The sequence below is a fragment of the Geotrypetes seraphini genome, chromosome 15, assembly GCF_902459505.1.
Source record: "Geotrypetes seraphini chromosome 15, aGeoSer1.1, whole genome shotgun sequence".
Classification (NCBI taxonomy): Eukaryota; Metazoa; Chordata; class Amphibia; order Gymnophiona; family Dermophiidae; genus Geotrypetes; species Geotrypetes seraphini.
The window spans coordinates 37,147,175-37,168,795 of record NC_047098.1 but is presented as its reverse complement, the minus strand read 5'-3'; the positions used below and the strand labels follow the sequence as shown (position 1 = coordinate 37,168,795).

Here is a 21,621-nt window from a genome sequence, read left to right as displayed (position 1 = left end):
ATTTTTTTTGCCAAAGAATGATAGTGGGTCCTGTTATGTGTTAGCTGTCACATTTAAGTGATTAACTGCACACTGATCTCTGAGGCTTTTTTTCCTCCATTTTTGTATGGTGGTTTGTTGATCTCAGTTTGGTTATTGTGCTTAAGTTTCACTAAATACACTTTGTATATGGTAATAAGGTATATGTAGAACCAGATCACAATAGGATTCTCAAAACATGCCAGTGAAAATAACAAAAATCCAAAAAGCAAAATAAGTTTTATAATGCAGAAAAAAACGAAGATGAGGTAGGAGACGACCACACACCAGGAGGAAGAGAGAGAACGCAGGAAGATGCCCCCCCACTCAAAGAGCAGAAAACAATTTCAAGAGTAGCACTGGAGGAAGAAGACTGGCCCTACACCAAGGACGTGGACTTATGACCCCCAAGGAACCCCCAATAAAGAAGATGGGGATCATCGTAGGCAACTCCATTATACATCACGTGGACAGCCACACCGCAGGAGGAAGAGAGGACAGAATCGTCACCTGTCTGCCTGGAGCAAGAGTGAAGGATGTGGCCAACAGGATCTCCAGGATCATAGACAGCGCAGAGGAAGAGGACACCGCTGTGGTCATCCACATGGGAACCAACAATGTGAGCGGGTGGAAGTATGACAGGGAAGAGATGAAAGGCCAGCTCCGCTCTCTCGGAAGACAACTGAAGATCAGGGAGGTGAAGGTGGCCTTCTCAGAGATCCTCCCAGTACCAAGAGCGGATGGAAAGAGACAAGGGGAATTGCAAGCGATCAACGCCTGGATGAGACGATGGTGCGAAGAAGAAGGCTTGACTTCGTGCGCAACTGGACGGCGTTCTGGGGAAAAAGCAAGTACTACAGAAAGGACGGACTACACCTCAACAAGGAAGGAGCAAGAGTATTGGCAGGCAACATGAAAAAGGCCATCGAGAAGGCTTTAAACTAAAAGACAGGGGAAAGCCAACAGTCGACCACCAGTCAATGGCACGGACGACAGGATGCCCCGACGAAGAAACCAAGGGCTACTACTCATACACAGGAGGGGACGACCTCGCAGCAAATAAGGAAGATAAGGCAGGAAGGGACAACTCGGACACAGGAGGGGACGACCACACAGCAAACAAGGGAGACAGCACAGGAGCGGTAAAGGACACCGTGAAAGAAACAGTAGGGACAGCCAAGAGTAGAAAGTCCAAAAAGGTAACACGAAGAGAACTCAAATGTATGTATACAAATGCTAGAAGTCTAGGAAACAAAATGGGGGAACTAGAGACAATAGCAAGACAGGACAAATTGGAAATCATTGGCATAACAGAAACTTGGTGGAATGAAGAAAACAATTGGGACACAGTACTACAGGGATACAAGCTATACAGAAGAGATCGAGTATGGAGAAAGGTGCAAGTATTGCCCTATATGTTCAGGAAGGAGTAGAATCTGTTGGAGTGGCCACAACGGAAATGAAAGAGAAGCTGGAATCCCTCTGGATCAAGATTCCTAGTCAAAACAGCGCAGACACAAAAATTGGCCTTTAATATCGTCCCCCAGCACAGGCGGAGGAAATTGACTCGGAAATTATAGAGGAAATCAAACAAGAATGCAAGACAGGTGTTCCGCCACTAATTTCTGACAAGTGGGATGATCAGTGACACTCAGAAAAGCACACAGACAATATCAAACATAAACAATAACACTTTATTATACTTATATATATATATAAGAATAAAATACATCACCGTATCTCACGTAAACCCTCCCTTCACCATTCGGAATCCCTCAATGGATAGGCGAGTAGGACACGGGAGACTGCCCCTTTAGACCTCTTTTGGATTCTGTTCCTTGAGACGTCTTGGATTCTAATGTCAGGGTCAGAATCCCGGTCTTATATAGGATGCACACTGCGGAGTTCATAGTAAAAGCATAAACAGCTGGTCCTGCTGTTACGATTAGTCCTGCTCTTTTGTTCTGTGTTATGACAACACCCAGGTCAGGATGTCAGAAGGAGGTGTTTGCAGAAAACCGGCTTTCCATCTGGTTTCACTCTCCCTTTGATGTGGGTTTGTCAACATTCAGGTCCCATCTGGTGTTACTGTCCTTTTGAGGTTATGAATGAGGTGTTTGCAGAGATTGTATTCCCATGAGACTGGTTTCACTGTCCCTTTGAAGATCAAGGAGGTTAGGATGTTTACTGTCCCTTTGATGCTGTTTGGGCAACTCCAAGGTCAAAAAGGTCAAGTTAGCAGATACTTGTCACTGTCCCCTTCCTTTTGATGTAGTCTTTACTGATGTTATTTGAGCAGCTTGCCTGCAAAGGAAGTCAGGTTCTCAAATGAGCAAACTTTACTGCCCCTTTGAGATCAAGGTAACGCTCATGATACGGAGGTCAGATAAGCAGACTTGAGGAGACATATCAGTAATATGCTGAACATGTCAGTAATATGCTGAGGTATAACATTCCACCCCTGGATACTCAAGTCTGCTCCTCCAAATTAAGAAGTCCTCCGAATTAAGGGAGAGAGAGTGTCCGACAATTAAGAAATGTTAACATAAAGATATCACTGCCTCTAGTAATAGCCTCCCACCCATGGAGTGCAGTGGTAGCTTCAATATGATCTGCCACAGAATGCAAGTTATTATTTACATTATTTGCTCACTGCAACACACTAACATTCTGTAAACATACTGAAAAGGGAGCTTGACTAGCAGGAATCACAAGTTCAACAGTACTAAGGACACATTGTTTCATTTCAAAATTTACACCATTTTCTATCTAAGGGTACAGAATGTGATGTGGTTTTAAAATCAATGCGATAAAGTTAATTCTTTGTGATATCATTAACGACATTAACTGATCATATCGTAGCGTTAGTTCATAATTATGTACAGTATTTGGCACCCATTCACCTTCCCATCTAAATACATCTGCTACTCTGGAGCCAAATTATGCTTGTTTGCCAGCCAGTATTTCAGATTCTACATTTAAGTAAAGGTAAATTATTTCCTTATGTTCTAAACCTGGTATTCTTGTATTCCCTAATATTTCTTGCTAATTAGGCATTTTACTTGAAAGTATCACATATAGGGAATCATGGAAATTAATAATCTTATTAATATTATATTTGTGCTCTTACTCATGGCTTACATACATTTAGGGTAGCTTCATAGTCACCATCGATCACTGCAGTTATCTGGTATCCTGTTTTTCTTAGCAGCTTTGGTTAGGGTCTGGCTATGCTCCAGTTTCAATAGGCTTGCTATGCCACTCACATGCCTTCATTCATGTGCACCGCCCCCAAAGACCAGCCCTAATGTGAAGTGGCAGGATATAGGCTCACTTCTATTCCCAAGTCGGTGCCACATAATAGCTTCATGGCACTGTATGTCTGGTTGCGTGTCATCATCTTCTCGATCTGGTGAAATTTTCTCTTAACCCAGCATGTTAGCCAAATCATCAGAATGAGAGAGCAGAGCTGACCAATTTTATCACAAAAGGATGAAAGTCTATATGAAATAACATTTCCCAGTACGTGATTTTTCAAGGAAAATATTTCCTCATGACTATTTAGCTTCAATGCTTTAGTTACAATAAACACCCCTAGTGGTAAAAGAGAAGATAAGAGAAAAAGGAGAAAAACCACTTTATGTACAGAAGGTGAGAACATGTGACACAATACTTGTGTGTAAAGTAGTATTTGTGTGAGATGAGAGAAACAATACTAATGCACTTAAAGGTCTTCTGTAGGACATTCAGAAAATACACCTTTTTATGTTCTGGACATAATTATTATGTCATTTAAGAGAGACCATACACACGTACAGAATGTGATACCAAAATAACTTATGTCAGAGATGTGCACTGCACTGTTTATACCTGATAAGTTAAATAAAGAGAGACCATTTTTTATTTTATTTAGCAAATATCAAATACCAATGAACACCATTTTACCAGGTATAAAGCTTTCTAATTATTTCTCTTCAGATATCCTTTTATAATATAACCCCTAACTAAATTATCATTGGGCTGTATAGAAACATAGAAAGATGACGGCAGAAAAAGGCCAAGGCCCATCAAGTCTGCCCACTCTATAGACCCTTTGCCCTGACCCACGTAGGGATCCCACATGGGCGTCCCCTTTATTCCTAAAATCTGGCACGCTGCTGGCCTCGATTACCTGTGAGCCATAGCATAAAATCATTGTGAGCATGGTTTTCATAAGATACTTTCTGGTATGTGGGGGAATCTTTTTTGGAAAGGGATATGGTACCATTTGGACTAATAGAAGGGGTGGAATAACCTCTGGAAATGGCCAATGTGCAATGTTGGGGTACCCCTTAAGCTAAAACAGACAACACATAACAGAAACAGACAAACACAGAGCTCCGGCATGCTTTCTTCCATCGGTAATGATTCAGGGTTGAATTTAATCTGTAAATAAGCACACTATTAATCAAAAGAGTCACAAACAAATGTGGTATCCATTGGATTCCCACTATCAGGTCACATTGCTGGAAGTATTTTAAATGTGGCACAGTGAAATTGGTTCTCCGGACCATGTCTGGATACTAAGCTTCTATAAGAAAGAGAGATAGAAACTTAAGTTAATTGCTCTATAGAAAGCTGGTCTTCTTTCTATCTTCTTCCATTTCAAAGCTCTGTCACACAATCATAAAAATTCAAGCAGGGACGCTTTAATCTATAAAACATATAAGAGAGGTTTACATGCAGGTACAGTGGTTCACAATGTTAATGTTTGAGGTAAAAGACATTTTTGCAAAATCACTTGGAGTGCAACTTCCTTATACTATCTAACAAAACTTTATTCATTATAAAGGTCTACTTTTTTATTGTCCTATTTCTACTTTTTTTATTGTCCAACCTACCCCATATGTTACCCCAGATGTGAAATATGTTGCCTCCAAAATCCAAAAAGGCCCAAGTCTGTTTTTTTTGGTTTTTTTTTTACTTTGGGGAGAAGGGAAGTTTAGCTTTCTCTATCACCTCTCGGCATCCTTTTGCCCACTTTCTGCTTTAATCTTGTGATAGAAAGTGGGACTTATGTAAGTATTTTTGTGGTAGTCTGGTATATGTATATTGCCTCCCTTACCAAGTGAATGCAAATTGTTCTGGACATTGCTCCACTATAGGAATAGTAAAAATGCATTGGTTCATGTTTACAATTTTTGTGGAGATCGGTATTACTATTGGTTTCCCCACCACTACTGATCTCATAGGAATGTCTGGCAATTTACCAAAACTATAGATTCCATCGGAAAACTGTCATGTTAACCCTTTTTGGATATCTGGCAAGGAATCCCATAGATTAATACAGTATATTCCCAAATTGGTAATTGTCCAATTTTAAAATTTGTAAAAATTTTTCTTCCTGCTTGTATAATTTTCCCCCCAATCCTGATATTTATATTCCTACACCCCAGCGTCCACTACAGCTTGTACCTGTTGCTCCCCAGGTTTCTACTAAATATTTATCTCTACTTGCGGACGCTGTTCTAATTTGGTCCAGGCACACACTGAGGCTCGGCATTCACATTATTGATCCTCCAAACACTTCCACCCTTTTAAATCAGTATAAAGAATGGAAGCAGTTTCCTCAGGGGGAGCCGTTGGCACCCAAATATCCTCCCTCTCTCCTTTGTTCACTTGTGCTTGAGGCATAGATTTCTTTCCCAGTCCTCTACTTTTGTACATTCCCCATAATGTCCTTGTATCTTTTCCATCTATTTCTTCCCTCTTTACCCCATCTTTTATTAATGCCAAAAACATATTCCTCCGAGACACCCTCTTAGCCCTGTTTGAATTTGATTGTCCTGTTCTCTTTTTATCAAAAGTATTTTGAGGTCCCCAGTCCCCCCGATCTCCTAACTGTCAGACCGCTTCTAAGGCTTCCAAAATAGTCCTGTCTATTTGATTGATCAACAAAGTTATCATTACCTGTTTGTATGCCGGTGCAGCATACTTAATAATTTTATTTCTCATGGACTCAGTAAAAGGTAATGACATATATGTGTCAGTGTGACCTATTACTAAGGCTACCTTCATAGCCTCCTCCTTAATTCTCATTTGAGCATCTTTTAATGTATACCAAATCTTATCATTTGAGGGCCAATCAGATTCAAGTGGATATCGCCTCGTGACACCCCTACTAATTATCTCTAATAAAGACCATTGGGCAATTTTTTCAGGATAAGGATCCTCCCGCAACGTATTTTGCACTGCTACTTCTTGACTAATTTGAACAAATTTAGGGGCATCTGTGGCATCTAACATAATCCGTGCTGCGCCCAGCTCCTGCACCCGAACTACCCACTGTATTAGTGGTTCCCCAGGCTGCTGTGTAAAGCGTGCTATCATATCCATGATTTCATGTGGAGTAACATCCTCCCTAACATTATCTCTAGTTAGATTTTCTCCTGTTTGCAGATTTCCCTGTAATCTTTGTCTCCTCACAGGCTCTGCTTCTAAACTTTCTGCCTGTTCTCCTTTAACACATATATCCTCCTCACTGTTATTAGAATTTGAATCCCAAATATTTCCATCCCGTTTGTTTGGATTCCAATCATTCGGCAGATGATAAATTAAGATTTTAACTTTTCTGTAAATCACTTTCCACCTCCGTTTCTTGTATTTATATCGTGCATATTGCATAGCTGACTGTTCTATTACATTTTGATAGGTTTCTACCTTATCCATTAACAACTTATTCTGACATTGTAGCATTGTAATGGCATGCTGTTGTTTATTCCTTTTCTTTTCCAGCTTTTCTAATTTCAATTGTAATTCCTGTTTAGCTTCATGCAAATTCCTCCAGTCTGACAAAATCATCCTTCCTTGTCTAGAAATTACTTCTTGCTCTTCTCCTTTTGAGATTTTCACCTTTTGTAAGGAGGCACATAATTCATGTGGATTCCCACTTCCAAAAGTACAGGATTCACACAATCCTGCTTCTACAGACCACTCAGTGGCCATTAATTTTCCCATACTTTCATTCCCATTCGGAATGGAGGGATTGGGAGCCTGCTCCTCAACCCCTTGTTGCCTAGATAGCTTTCCTGACGACATGTGATCAACCCCACTTCTGGTACCAATTTGTTCCGCCACTAATTTCTGACAAGTGGGATGATCAGTGACACTCAGAAAAGCACACAGACAATATCAAACATAAACAATAACACTTTATTATACTTATATATATATAAGAATAAAATAGCATCACCGTATCTCACGTAAACCCTCCCTTCACCATTCGGAATCCCTCAATGGATAGGTGAGTAGGACACGGGAGACTGCCCCTTTAGACCTCTTTTGGATTCTGTTCCTTGAGACGTCTTGGATTCTAATGTCAGGGTCAGAATCCCGGTCTTATATAGGATGCACACTGCGGAGTTCATAGTAAAAGCATAAACAGCTGGTCCTGCTGTTACGATTAGTCTTGCTCTTTTGTTCTGTGTTATGACAACACCCAGGTCAGGATGTCAGAAGGAGGTGTTTGCAGAAAACCGGCTTTCCATCTGGTTTCACTCTCCCTTTGATGTGGGTTTGTCAACATTCAGGTCCCATCTGGTGTTACTGTCCTTTTGAGGTTATGAATGAGGTGTTTGCAGAGATTGTATTCCCATGAGACTGGTTTCACTGTCCCTTTGAAGATCAAGGAGGTTAGGATGTTTACTGTCCCTTTGATGCTGTTTGGGTCAAAAAGGTCAAGTTAGCAGATACTTGTCACTGTCCCCTTCCTTTTGATGTAGTCTTTACTGATGTTATTTGAGCAGCTTGCCTGCAAAGGAAGTCAGGTTCTCAAATGAGCAAACTTTACTGCCCCTTTGAGATCAAGGTAACGCTCATGATACGGAGGTCAGATAAGCAGACTTGAGGAGACATATCAGTAATATGCTGAGGTATAACAACAGGCAATGTAATAATATTGGGAGACTTAAATTTCCCGGGGATAGACTGGAAACTAGGAACCTCCAACTGTGGCAAGGAGGCAAAGTTCCTGGAGGCGCTAGGGGATTGCTTCCTGGAACAAATGGTAAAAGAGCCGACAAGAGGCAACGCCACCTTGGACTTGGTCCTAAATGGCCTCACGGGACCGACAAAAGAAGTAGAAGTCACGGTCCTGCTGGGGACGAGCAATCACAATGTGATCAACTTTAAACTGGACATCAGGAAAGGGAAACGTACCAAAACCTTAACCACAACCTTAAACTTTAAAAAGGGGAAATACGATCGCATGAGAGCCATGGTAGAACAACGACTCAAGTAAAAGGTGGACATACTTGAAACGGTAGACCAGGCATGGGCTCTACTGAAAAATACTATCACAGAAGCACAAAATCTCTACATTCTGCGGATTGCCAAAGAACGGAGAACAAATGGCAAAGGAGAACCGGCATGGCTTACTAGACAGGTGAAGGAAGCCATAAAAGAAAAGAAGGACTCTTTCAAAAAATGGAAACGCATGAAAACAACCGAAGCTTAGAACAAACATAAAGATGACCAGAAGAAATGTCACAAGGCGGTGAGGGACGCCAAAAAGGATTATGAGGAAAAAATAGCGCAAGAGGCCAAAAACTTCAAGCCCTTCTTTAGATACGTGAAGGGGAAAAAATCCGCAAGAGAGGCAGTGGGACCCCTGGACGACCAGGGAAGAAAGGGGTACATCAAGGAAGATAAACAAATTGCAGACAAACTAAATTCCTTCTTTGCATCCGTCTTTACGAAAGAGGACACCGTGCAACAATACCAGAAGCAGTGAAAGTGTTTAGAGGAGTAATAGAAGACAGCCTCACCACAGTTGAAGTGGACTTGGACCAGATATACTACCAGATCGACAAACTTAAAAGTGACAAATCTCCTGGACCGGATGGAATTCACCCGAGAGTCTTAAAGGAATTGAAGGTTGAAATCGGAGAGTTATTGCAACAACTTGCCAACCTGACAATCAGAACTGGACAGATACCGGATGACTGGAAGATAGCAAACGTCACACCAATTTTCAAAAAAGGATCAAGAGGCGAACCGAGCAACTACAGACCTGTGAGCCTTAAGTCTGTCCCTGGAAAGATGGTTGAAGCACTCATCAAGGATAGCATAGTCCGGCACTTGGATACACACGACTTGATGAAACCCAGTCAACATGGCTTCAGGAAAGGGAAATCATGTTTAACGAATTTACTTCAATTTTTTGAGACTGTGAACGAACAAATTGATAGTGGAAAGCCAGTGGACATAATATACTTGGACTTCCAGAAAGCGTTCGACAAAGTTCCACACGAAAGACTTCTTAGGAAACTACAAAGCCATGGAATAGAGGGAGATATACAAAGATGGATAGGCAAATGGCTGGAAAACAGAAAGCAGAGAGTGGGCATAAATGGGAAGTTCTCTGACTGGGTGAAAGTGACTAGTGGTGTACCCCAGGGCTCGGTACTTGGGCCGATCCTATTTAATATTTATATCAATGACCTGGAAGAAGGAACATCCAGTGAGATCTCAAGTTTGCAGACGACACAAAGCTATGCCGGGCAATCAGATCACAGGAAGATAGCAAGGAAATTCCAGAGCGACTTGTATCAGTTAGAGAAATGGGCAGAGAAATGGCAAATGAAGTTCAACGTGGAGAAATGCAAAGTAATGCATTTAGGCAGTAAGAATAAGGAACATGAGTATAGAATGTCAGATGCAACTCTGGGTAAGAGCGAACAAGGACCTGGGTGTACTGATAGATAGGACCCTGAAGCCGTCAGCACAATGTGCGGCGGCAGCAAAGAAAGCAATCAGAATGTTGGGCATGATGAAGGGAATCACGAGTAGACCGGAGAGGGTTATAATGCCGCTTTATAGAACAATGGTCAGACCCCACTTGCATCCAACACTGGTCTCCCAACCTAAAGAAGGATATAAAACTGCTGGAGAGGGTGCAGAGGCGAGCAACAAAGCTAGTAATGGGTATGGAGAAACTGGAATATGAGGATCGACTTATGAGACTGGGATTATTCTCCCTTGAGAAGAGGAGACTGCGAGGGGATATGATCGAGACCTTCAAAATACTGAAAGGAATCAACAAAATAGAGCAGAAAAAACTATTTACATTATCCAATTTGACACGGACAATGAAAGGATGAAACTGAGGGGGGAGAAGTTCAGGACGAATATCAGGAAGTTCTGCTTCACGCAGAGAGTGGTGGGCACCTGGAATGCTCTCCCCGACGAGGTTATTGCGGAATCGACCATCCTAGGATTTAAAAGCAAACTAGATGCACATCTCCTTAAGAGGGCATAGAAGGATATGGGTGACTACAAATTATGCCAGGTGTACACCTGGGAGGGCCTCCGCATGTGCAGATCGCTGGACTTGATGGACCATAGGTCTGATCCAGAGATGGCACTTCTTATGTTCTTATGTCCCAGATCATGTACCCTCTCTCTCTTACTTGCTCGCTCCAGGGCACTCGCTTCCTTCAGGGCCTTCCAGCTGGGCTGCTCCTTCTACCTTCAGCGGCACTTGTTATAGGGATGCACTGGCAGTGGCTCTTACACGCTGCATGTAGCTTACCCACAAGCCTTCCCTCTGGATCAGCCACGTGCAGCATGAAAGAGCCACTGATGTGTCCCTACAACAAGTGCCGCTGAAGGCAGGAAGGAACAGTCCACCTGGAAGGAGGTAACTGGGATCCTGCGCTGACCCAGAAGGCTTTCCTCTGATATCACACACACACACATGTGTGTGTGTATGTGTATATATATATATGTGTATATATATATATATATATATATACATATATATATACACATAGTAACATAGTAGATGACGGCAGATAAAGACCCGAATGGTCCATCCAGTCTGTCCACACATACATACACATATATATATACACACACACACTGTATTTTTCGCTCCATAAGACGCACTCCCCCTCTGCCCCCAAAAGTGGGTGGAAATGTCTGTGTCTTGTGGAGTGAATATAACCATTTTTTTACATATACACACACACCTAGTACCTTTTAAATTCTGGTGGTCCAGCAGTGTAGCGGCAGGAGCAAGCTTTCCACACTCCTGCCTCTCCCTCACTGGATGGCTGCTTCGCGAGAACTGATGGCAGCCATTCAGGGAGTGGCGCGGGGCCAGGCTGGAGCACGAAAAGCTTGCTCCTGCCTTGTGCGCCACTGGCCATAAGATATGATGAGGCAGCCATCCAGCGAGGGAGGGGCAGGAGCACAGAAAGCTTGCTCCTGATGATACACCGCTGGACCACCAGAATTTAAAAAGGTGTGTGTGTGTAAGTAAAAAATTGTTAGTCGACTAGGACGGATTCCTCTTGTCCCGGCCTACCACCAGAGGAGGGGACAGGGTACAGGGCAGGGCGGTGAGACGGGGTGCAGAGCCTGGCAGGAAGGGGGGACAGGGTACAGAGCCTGGCAGGGAGAGGGGCTGGCTGCATAGCCTGGGAGGGAAGGGGTTTGGGTGCAGAGCTTGGCAAGGAAGGGGGCTTGGTTCAGTGCCTAGTAGGGAAGATGGGACAGGGTGCAGAGCCTGGCAGGGAGTGAGGGGGGTTTGGTGCAGAGCCTGGCAGGGAGTGAGGGGGGTTTGGTGCAAAGCATGGTATATTTTATTAAATATGTTAGTACAACAATTTGGTTCAGAATGGTTTTTTTCTTGGTTTTCCTCCTCTAAACCTAGATGCATCTAATGGTCAGGTGCGTCTTATAGCTACTTATCTTTATTAGGAGTGATTACTAGATGCATCTTCTATAATGAAGAAGAAAACTCTGACATAGCTATATTTCACCCAACAAGGCTAACCACATCAGGGAGAAACGCATCATAAGAGTCTGTTTTTCAGTATGAACATAGTGACTTGCTATCTGCAAAATAATATAAATAACTTGTTCAATTGGACTTATACCTTTGCTGGGTTCCAAAGGGTGCCATTGTGTGTTTCTTTTAGCAGGAACTTAATTGGTATAATATCTTTAGTTTTAAGGTGATTGCTATCATGGTAAAAGCTGTTTATGAGCTACAGTTGGTCTGGAAGCTTAGGAGTTAGGGATTGAGCCTGATCTTATTCCTCCTTTCCAAGATAATGAAATAAGAAAACTGTTTGCAAGTATTACCAAGCAATTGTTGTTTTCTGTTGTGGGTTTCATTTGTGATGGGTGAAGTGGTATTCTGAGAGCTAATCTTTTCTCAATATTATATGTTTCCCTAGACTCTATTCTTTGGAATCAAAGCCTTCCTTGTTACATCCCCCTGGCACTCTCCTGGTATCCTCAATGAAACAAGGACACATGGACTTGCAGCAGCTTCACCATCGTGCTGCTGTCATTCCGCCAATGGTAAGTTCAAAGGTCAGGTGGGCTAGGAGATGGCTGTCGGTCTTTAAATTCCAAACTAAAATGGCAATGATGGTGAGAGGATATATAGCATGAAGTAAAGTTAAGCAAATATTAAAAATTTTTCCCTTTTGTACAAACCATTTCCCATATAAAGAGCAGTCTCTTTTATAATGAAAATGAAACTGCAATCATTGCCTCATAGAAGCATCTTATGATGAGGAAAAATCAAGGAAAGCTTGACCTTTCTCAGTGATGGCAGTGAGGCTGAAATTTTGGTTACTGGGTTTTACATCCTTGTACACAAATCAATAAGCCATATCATTTATTCGTATTTATGTTGCAGATTATAGTTGCAACATTTTAGAGAAAAAATCCAACAGGAACTACAGCAAAACCAAGCGAAAAGCAAAAAACAACTGCAGACTATGTACAAGATGCAGGCACTGTTTATTTCAAACTCTAATGGTATATACAATCTTATTACCAACCGAGGGACCCGACACGGTCCGTGTTTCAGACAACAAACCTTCCTCAGGGGTCCATGGTAGATAAGGTTTTGCAACAAACAGCATTAAAGGAAAAAACAAGTGCCTGAACGAGTGTAGTGCTGGATTGTAAAAAGCATTGCAATCTCAATGAAACATAGAAAATGACGGCAGAAAAGGGCCATAGCCCATCAAGTCTGCCCACTCTAATGACCCACCCCCCTGACTTTACTACCCTAGAGATCCCACGTGAATATCCCATTTTCTTTTAAAGTCTGACACGCTGTTGGCCTCAATCACCTGCAGTGGGAGTTCGTTCCAATGATCGACCACTCTTTCGGTGAAGAAGTACTTTCTGGAATCATCATGAAACTTCCCTCCTCTGATTTTCAGCGGATGCCCTCTGGTGTTCGAGGGTCCTATAAGACAGAAGACATCATCTTCTGCCTCGATACGGCCCGTGATATACTTAAACATCTCAATCATGTCTCCCCTCTCTCTTCGTTCCTCAAGTGAGTACAGCTGTAATTTATTTAGCCGTTCCTCATACGTGAAATCCTTGAGCCCCAAGACCATCCTGGTGGCCATTCACTGGACCGACTCAATTCTCAGCACATCTTTCTGGTAGCGTGGTCTCCAGAATTGAACACAATACTCCAAATGAGGTCTCACCATGGATCTGTACAATGGCATTATGACTTCAGGTCTCCTGCTAAAAAAACCTCTACGGATACAACCCCATGTCATCACTAATGATCACCCCTAAATCACGTTCTGCCGTGGTCCTAGTCAAGATCTCACCATCTAGTGTGTAAGTTCTGCACGGATTTCTCTTACCCAGGTGCATTACCTTACACTTTTTAGCATTGAAGCTTAGCTGCCAAGTCGATGACCACTGTTCCAATAGTAGTAGGTCCTGCGTCATACTGTCAGGCAAAATGCTTTTACCTATTATGTTGGATAGTTTGGTGTCGTCGGCGAACAGTGATACTTTTCCTCTAAGCCCTTGGGTCATATCTCCTATGAATAAGTTGAATAGAATCAGGCCCAAGACCGATCCCTGTGGCACTCGGTCTTGGGCCCGATTAGAGTTTGAAATAAACAGTGCCTGCATCTTGTACATAGTTTGCAGTTGTTTTTTGGTTTTTGCAACATTTTAGAGACAGACTACCCATCTCTTTGATGGCTGGCCTACTTGTCATTTCCATAGCACTACTGGTTATATGTTGCACTGTATAGATAAATGACCATACCTTCTCCATGGAGCTTATTATAGATGGTTATGTGTATAATAAACATGCCAACTTTAGGGAGAGGAGATATAACATTATTACTAAATTATTATACCTGAATTACTAATGATGCTGCAAGCCAACCTGAGTGTCATTTGGAAAGGCAGGTTAAAATTCCAGATTATTAGTATTGCAGTCTACTAAACCGAAGCACACAGAGGGAAATTAACTTTGCGTTCCACAACTAAAGTAGATGACAGGTGTCCATGTTCACGTTTTAACCTTTTTCTATATACAGTACATTCATTTTTGTTTATATGCAGTGTGTTTCTTCTAGGTTTCTTGCAGCCCATGCACTATACCTATGGGTACCCCCATGGGAACAACAGGTGGATCATCAGTGAGCGGCTTTGCTCTCTTACAGCGGCATATTAAAGCTGCCCATGAGTCTGCCTTACTGGAGGAACAGCGGCAGAGACAGGAGCAGGTAGATCCAGACTGCAGAAATTCTGCCAGCCCTCCAGGTGGGTAGTTTTGAATAGTGTAGTGATCCACAGATTATATGGATAATAGGCTGTTTGATTATTTTTGGTGATGAAGTTTAGTGCAGTTTTCCAGTGTCACATACACAGAATATATAAATATGCATAAACCCACAAGATAACTGATCATTAAAAATCAAAGCAAGGAAATAATACCATAGTCTGCCAGCCTCTTCAGCCCTAAATCTGTCTCATCCAGTCCACCTCTTACCACACAAATTCTTCATCACCTGTTAACCAAGGGGCCAGTGCTCAAAACTAACACCAGTGGATTTACATGCATGTTATCTTGCACCAAATGCTCAAAGGGATTTAGAGGAGTGTTAACGTATGCACTAAAGATGGCCACAAATTGTATTGAAATGTATTTAAATGGATGTTAATGAGATCATTAAGCATTCCTTCGTAGTATTCAGATGGAAGTGCTGTTATGTGTAAAAATAAATGATGGCCTATAATGCCAGAAAAGTTTTGGGGGTAGTGTTGAAGGTTTTCAGGAGAAATTTCTTGCCAGTTTTTCACATTAAACTGCAGGTTCTTTGTCAGCGTCTCCAGACTGGTACTGGCTTTACTGATGGGTAATTGCTCATCATGACCAGCAGGTGGAGACTGAGACTATACTTTTGGTTATAGTACGTCTCAGTCATTTGGCTCAGGGCAGTTGGTCTCCGGAGGAGGCGTCTTGGTAAATCAGTGTTCTGGAGACCAGAGCCATCTGGCTGGCGTTGCTAGCGTTATTGACGGACACGTCTGTTCGGATTTTCTCGGACAATGTCACGGCGGTGGCAGGGGAACCAGGAGTCATCAGATGGTGCAGGAAGCCGCTCTGCTCATGGCCTGGGCAGAGACTCATCTTCTGGACATCTCGGCTTCCCACATACCAGGAGTGGAGAATGTCCAGGTGGACTTCCTCAGTCAGCACATGCTAGATCCTGGAGAGTGGTGTCTGTCCTGCAGCCTTTGAGTTGATTGTATGGACTTGGGGGTCAGCCAGTCATGGACCTGATGGCCACAAATGTCAACATCAAAGCGCCTCGGTTCTTCAGTTGGCGCAGGGATGTTCAGGCCAAGGGGCTGGATGCTCTGGTACAGCTGGGGCCTCCTGTACATGTTTCCCCCATCACCGATAGTGGGCAGAGTTCTTCGAATTACTCAGCATCCTGGCCGCGTGATCCTGGTGGCCCTGGATTGGCCCCACTCCTGTGGTATGCGGATCTGGTTCATCATCTCGTGGCAGATCCTCTTCCACTGCCCTTCTCACCTGATTTTCTGATTCAGGGTCCCTTTTGTCTTAAGGCTTGGCTGTTTAGCAGGAACACCTAGGTAAGAGAGGTCATTCAGATAAAGTGATCTCAACACTCTTGGGATCCCGGAGACTTTCCACTTTTATGGCTTATGTGCGTGTGTGGCTTATCTTTGAGGAGTGGTGTGCTGCGCATGGAGTGGTTCCTTTTCATGCCTCTTTGCCTAACATCGTGGAGTTCTTGCAGAATGACCTGGACAGGGGCCTGGCCTGGTCTTCTCTCCAGGTTCAGCTTGCAGACTTGTCCACTTTTCGCGGGTTGCTGCAGGGTCGGTGCTTGACCCCTCTGCCGGATGTGGTTCGCTTTTTGAGGCTGGCCAAATTGCTTCGGCCTCCAGTGTGGCCTTCAGTTCCGTCTTGGGATCTCAATCTGATTCCGTTTGTGCTTGTGCGCCCTCCTTTTGAGTTCTTAGGTTCTTGCTCCTTGAAGGACCTTACTCTTAAAGTAGTCTTCTGTGAAACAAGTTTCTGAGCTGCAGGCTTTCTCTTGTAGGCCTCCCTTCCTGGAATTTTCTAGGGAGCATGTTGTGTTGCGGCTTGTTCCTTCTTTTCTACCAAAGGTGGTTTTGCCTTTTCATGTCAATTATTCCGGTGTTGGGAAGTCGGGAGGGTTCTTCGGAGAAGAAGCAGTTGCACAAGTTGGACGTCTGTCGGGTCCTTCGCTCTTATGTTCAGTGGACCCAGGAGTTACGGACATCGGATCATCTCTTTGTCCTCTTAGCGGGTCCTCGTCAGGGGGATGGTGCTTCCAAGGCTACCATTGCGCGCTGGGTTAAGGAGATTATCGCTTCCGTGTTTCTTCTTCAGAAGAAGTCTGTTCTGGATTTTCTTAAGGCTCGTTCCCCTCGGGGTCAGGCAGCTTCTTGTGCCGAGTCTTCTCTTGTGCCTCCAGTGGATATCTGTAAAGCTGCGGTTTGGTCGTCTTTGCATTCCTTTGTTCGCCATTATCGTGTGGACGTTCAGGCGACTTACATTTTAAAAAAAAAAGGGGGGGGGGTGTCCAGAATCATCATCTTTACTTGGGGTGCTGGAGGTCCTGGGCTGGATTGTTAACTTCAGGAAGAGCCATCTGATGATCACACAGTCGCTGGAATACCTCGGAGTTCTTTTCAACTCGGCTGTGGGCCATGTCTATCTGCCAGATGCCTGCTAGTGGAACCTGTGTGCCCAGCTTTCTTCCCTTCAGTGGCCGGCTCTTTCAGCATGGAATTATCTTCAATTTCTGGGTTACCTGGTTGCCACACTGAATGTGGTTCCTTGGGCGAGGACGCACAGGTGTCCTCTTCTGCGTGCTTTGCTCTCTTGCTGGGCTCTGCACAGAGATACCTTATAGGCCTATCTTCCTTGAACTCTGTAAGCACAAGCAAGCATGAATTGGTGATTTCTTCCATAATCGCTCTACGGGAGCATTTTGCTACACATTGCCTTCTGGATTGTGGTGATGTCTGATGCCAGCCTTTGGGGCTGGGGAGCCCTTTACAATCGTTCTCTTGTTCAGGGCAGTTGGATGCTCTCTCAGCGAAAATGGTTACTGAACCATTTGGAGCTCAGAGATTGCAGAAGACTCTGGAGGACCCAAGCAGTCAGCATCTTCTCTGACAATGCAACAGCAGTAGCTTACGTCAATCGCCAGAGAGGTACCAAGAATACTCCTGCAGCTCAGGAATCCCGCCTTCTTAGGCAGAACATTGTCTCCTAACGCTGATGGCAGCATATGTGATGGGAATAGACGGTGTTCAAGCAGACTTCTTCAGCAGACAGATTCTGGATCCGGGTGAATGGGCCCTGTCCGCAGTGGCATGCTGAGCACTTGTGATGCACTGGCGTCAGGCCTGCTTCCACCTCCTGGCCTTGGCGAGATTCAAAACAGTAGATCGCTACTTCAGTTGCATATCTGAGCCCCGGAAGATAAAATGAAGCTATTTTCTTAGATTGGGTGGTTGCCAGAATGAGTTTCCATACCCATGGATCCTGGGGAGGCCACATGCTTATATGAGAGAGGTTCATTATATTCTTTAGCCTTTTTGGACATCCTTTTACGGTGAGTACTATAGGAGTGCCTCTTGCACCTACCACTGCTTATTTCTATAGCAAGACTAGATTTATGCAGCATTGTACAAATACGAATAGGGACTATTCGTATTTGTACAATGCTGCATAAATCTAGTCTCTGTAGATCTTACAATCCATCCAACCACCTGACTAGTTGTCTGGCAGTGAAATTTTTCATTTACGCTTGTATGGTGACTTGTATATATAATTGTCAAAGTTCCATAGGTAACAGGAAAGTTACGTGCATAGAAAACAGCTGAGGGCTAGAACAGCATATAGCTCGTATGCTCCCTAGGATTTGCCAGCTGAAGAATTATGGGGTCTTAGAGGAAAATATTTGATCAAGACTTATTGGAGGAGGGCAGTCTTAAGCTGATTGGAGCAGGGTATTTGATGGGAGATAGGGGAGAATGAGCAGAAGAACAAAGTAATAGTGCTGTGGTGAAGAGGAGAAAAAGAAAGAAGATGGGGACAAGAGAGTATAAAGAAGTGTGTGGGAATGCAGGAGGGCAATGTCTTCAAGCGATGATTGTGTCCTGATTGGAGTTCAGAGTTGAAACAACCAAAGGCCATATACCGTATTTTCACGCATATAACGCGCGCGTTATACGCGTTTTTACCTACCGCGCATACCCCTCGCGCGTTATATGCGTGAGCGCGGTATACAAAAGTTTTAAAACATAGTTCCCACCCCGCCCGACGCCCGATTCACCCCCCCAGCAGGACCGCTCGCACCCCCACCCCGAACGACCGCTCGCACGCGCTCCCACCCGCACCCGCATCCACGATCGGAGCAAGAGGGAGCCCAAGCCCTCTTGCCCGGCCGACTCCCCGATGTCCGATACATCCCCCCCCCCCCGGCAGGACCACTCGCACCCCCGCCCCGAAGGACCGCCGACTTCCCGACAATATCGGGCCAGAAGGGAGCCCAAACCCTCCTGGCCACGGCGACCCCCTAACCCCACCCCGCACTACATTACGGGCAGGAGGGATCCCAGGCCCTCCTGCCCTCGACGCAAACCCCCCTCCCCCCCAATGACCGTCCCCCCCAAGAACCTCCGACCGCCCCCCAGCCGACCCGCGATCCCCCTGGCGACCCCCACGACCCCCCCGCCCCCCTTCCCCGTACCTGTGGTAGTTGGCCGGACAGACGGGAGCCAAACCCGCCTGTCCGGCAGGCAGCCAACGGAGGAATGAGGCCGGATTGGCCCAGCCGTCCTAAAGCTCCGCCTACTGGTGGGGCCTAAGGCGCGTGGGCCAATCAGAATAGGCCCTGGAGCCTTAGGTCCCACCTGGGGGCGCGGCCTGAGGCACATGGGCCCAACCCGACCATGTGCCTCAGGCTGCGCCCCCAGGTGGGACCTAAGGCTCCAGGGCCTATTCTGATTGGCCCACGCGCCTTAGGCCCCACCAGTAGGCGGAGCTTTAGGACGGATGGGCCAATCCGGCCTCATTCCTTCGTTGGCTGCCTGCCGGACAGGCGGGTTTGGCTCCCGTCTGTCTGGCCAACTACCAAAGGTACGGGGAAGGGGGGTGGGGGGGTCGTGGGGGTCGGCCAGGGGGGGTCGCGGGTCGGCTGGGGGGGCGGTCGGAGGTTCTTGGGGGGGGGGGCGGGCGGTGGGGGGGGGGGGGGTTTGCGTCGAGGGCAGGGGGGCCTGGGATCCCTCCTGCCCGTAATGTAGTGCGGGGTGGGGTTAGGGGGTCGCCGTGGCCAGGAGTGTTTGGGCTCCCTTCTGGCCCAACTACCAAAGGTAAGGGGGGTGGGGGGGTCGTGGGGGTCGCCAGGGGGGTCGGCTGGGGGGGCGGTCGGAGGTTCTTGGGGGGGGCGGTCGTTGGGGGGAGGGGGGTTTGCGTCGAGGGCAGGAGGGCCTGGGATCCCTCCTGCCCGTAATGTAGTGCGGGGTGGGGTTAGGGGGTCGCCGTGGCCAGGAGGATTTGGGCTCCCTCCTGGCCCGATATTGTTGGGGAGTCGGCGGTCCTTCGGGGGGAGGGATGTATCGGACGTCGGGGGGGGGGGCATCAGGCTTTCAGGATGGGGACAGACCTTCAAGGGGGGACAGTGCATGGAAGTCAGGGGGGGTGAACGGAGAGTCGGGACAGCGCACGGAAAGTCAGGGCGGGCGAAAGGAGCGTCGGGCAGCATGCGCGGTATACCCGTGAGCGCGGTATACCAAAGTTTTTGTACATATCATCGTGATTTCTGCGCGCTATACCCGTGTGCGCGTTTTATACGGGTGCGCGTTATTTGCGTGAAAATACGGTAAGCTTTCAGGTGTTGGGGATGTGGACTGAAGAATACTTTTATTTTTATAGCCTAAGTGATTTACATTCATGTGTTTGTGACTTGTTACCAAAAGTGATTGCCTCTTTATTATAGGCATATGTTCCTTGTCACCCTCTGCTTGAGTCACTAAGGTTGTAAATCGATCCCAAATATTTCAGGTGGCTGGACCTTCATTGTGGAACTCAATTCCAGACTGTTCGTTTAATCTCTGATTTTTTTGGCCTTCCGGAAGTTTGAAAGCTTTTTTTTTTCCCCCTGATTAGCCTTTTCAAACCTAGGCAATGTGTAATTTTAGCAGTTTATTTGGCCTTATTTGTTTTAAGGAGCAGGTCTTGGGCTGTAAGTTACATACTATATTGTTTTGTGGTCTGTTGAGTTTTGTTTTAATTATTTATGTATTGCTGTAACCTGCATAGATGCTGGATATGTGGGCTACAAGTGTTTTAAATAAATACTAAAGCATTTTCACTACCTGTCCTGGTGGGCTCACCTCTATGTAATGTACCTCTATCTAATGTATGTAATGCCAACAAAGAAATTATGTCCGTGTTTTTTCTCACCAACCTTTCCTCTTTTTGATATTAATTTTAAACTGCCTAGAAGAAGGATTTCCCCAAATAGCTGGGATAGTAAATTTTAATAAACGAAGAAATGTACCCTAGCTATCTCTGGGGGTGGGGGGTGGGGATGTTATGAATCCAGATGTACATGTTGAGTATATTTTGTCTCTAGTATAGTATATTGTATACTCCATGGTTTACACCTTTCCAATCTTATTACTGCTTCCAAATCTGAGGCTAGAATCTTATAGCGAATCTGACCTTTTTCACTCAGATCTTGATTGAGAGTATCTCTCTTCATTCAAGCCTCCAAGAAGCTTGTAGATACTTGTGATTTTCAATCACTACAAACTAAAGACAGATTTCAGTCAATAACCTAGAAGAAGCCAGATCCTGAGTTAAGATCTAGAAATGGAAAAAATAAGAGAGCCTGTGGTTTTTGAAGCTGGGTGATCCTAAACATAAACTAGATTGAGAAATAGCTGGTCTTGGCAGCCCACAGGTTTTAACTGCAGGAACACTGGCTAGTTCAATGAAACTCAGCCAACCCAAACAAGGTGGTTGGGCTCATTGATAAGATTGGAATGTGGTACATAGTAAAAGTTGTTTGTGGATAGATAGAGGGTAAATACTTAAGGAATAAAATAGACAGTACATGTGGGTTTTATACTTCTCAGTTATATGCTGCTGGGCTCTTAGACTGCTTCCAAGCTGGAATTTTTCCATCACATTTATTGGCTGCTGCTTGCTGAGCCTATATTAAGCAATGTGGTATGCACGTCAGGGGCTTTATG

At 45.0% G+C, this 21,621-nt stretch overlaps 1 protein-coding gene across 12 annotated transcripts in view; it reads left to right on the top strand.

Moving 5' to 3' along the window:
• NCOR1 (nuclear receptor corepressor 1) overlaps positions 1–21,621 on the top strand; it is a 509,406-nt gene that overhangs the window by 309,679 nt on the left and 178,106 nt on the right. For all 12 annotated transcript variants that reach the window (XM_033922034.1, XM_033922033.1, XM_033922035.1 and 9 more), the window contains 2 exons: positions 12,243–12,369; positions 14,424–14,610. In XM_033922034.1, the coding sequence (XP_033777925.1) occupies positions 12,243–12,369; positions 14,424–14,610 (314 nt within the window). The remainder of the gene's footprint in view (positions 1–12,242; positions 12,370–14,423; positions 14,611–21,621) is intronic.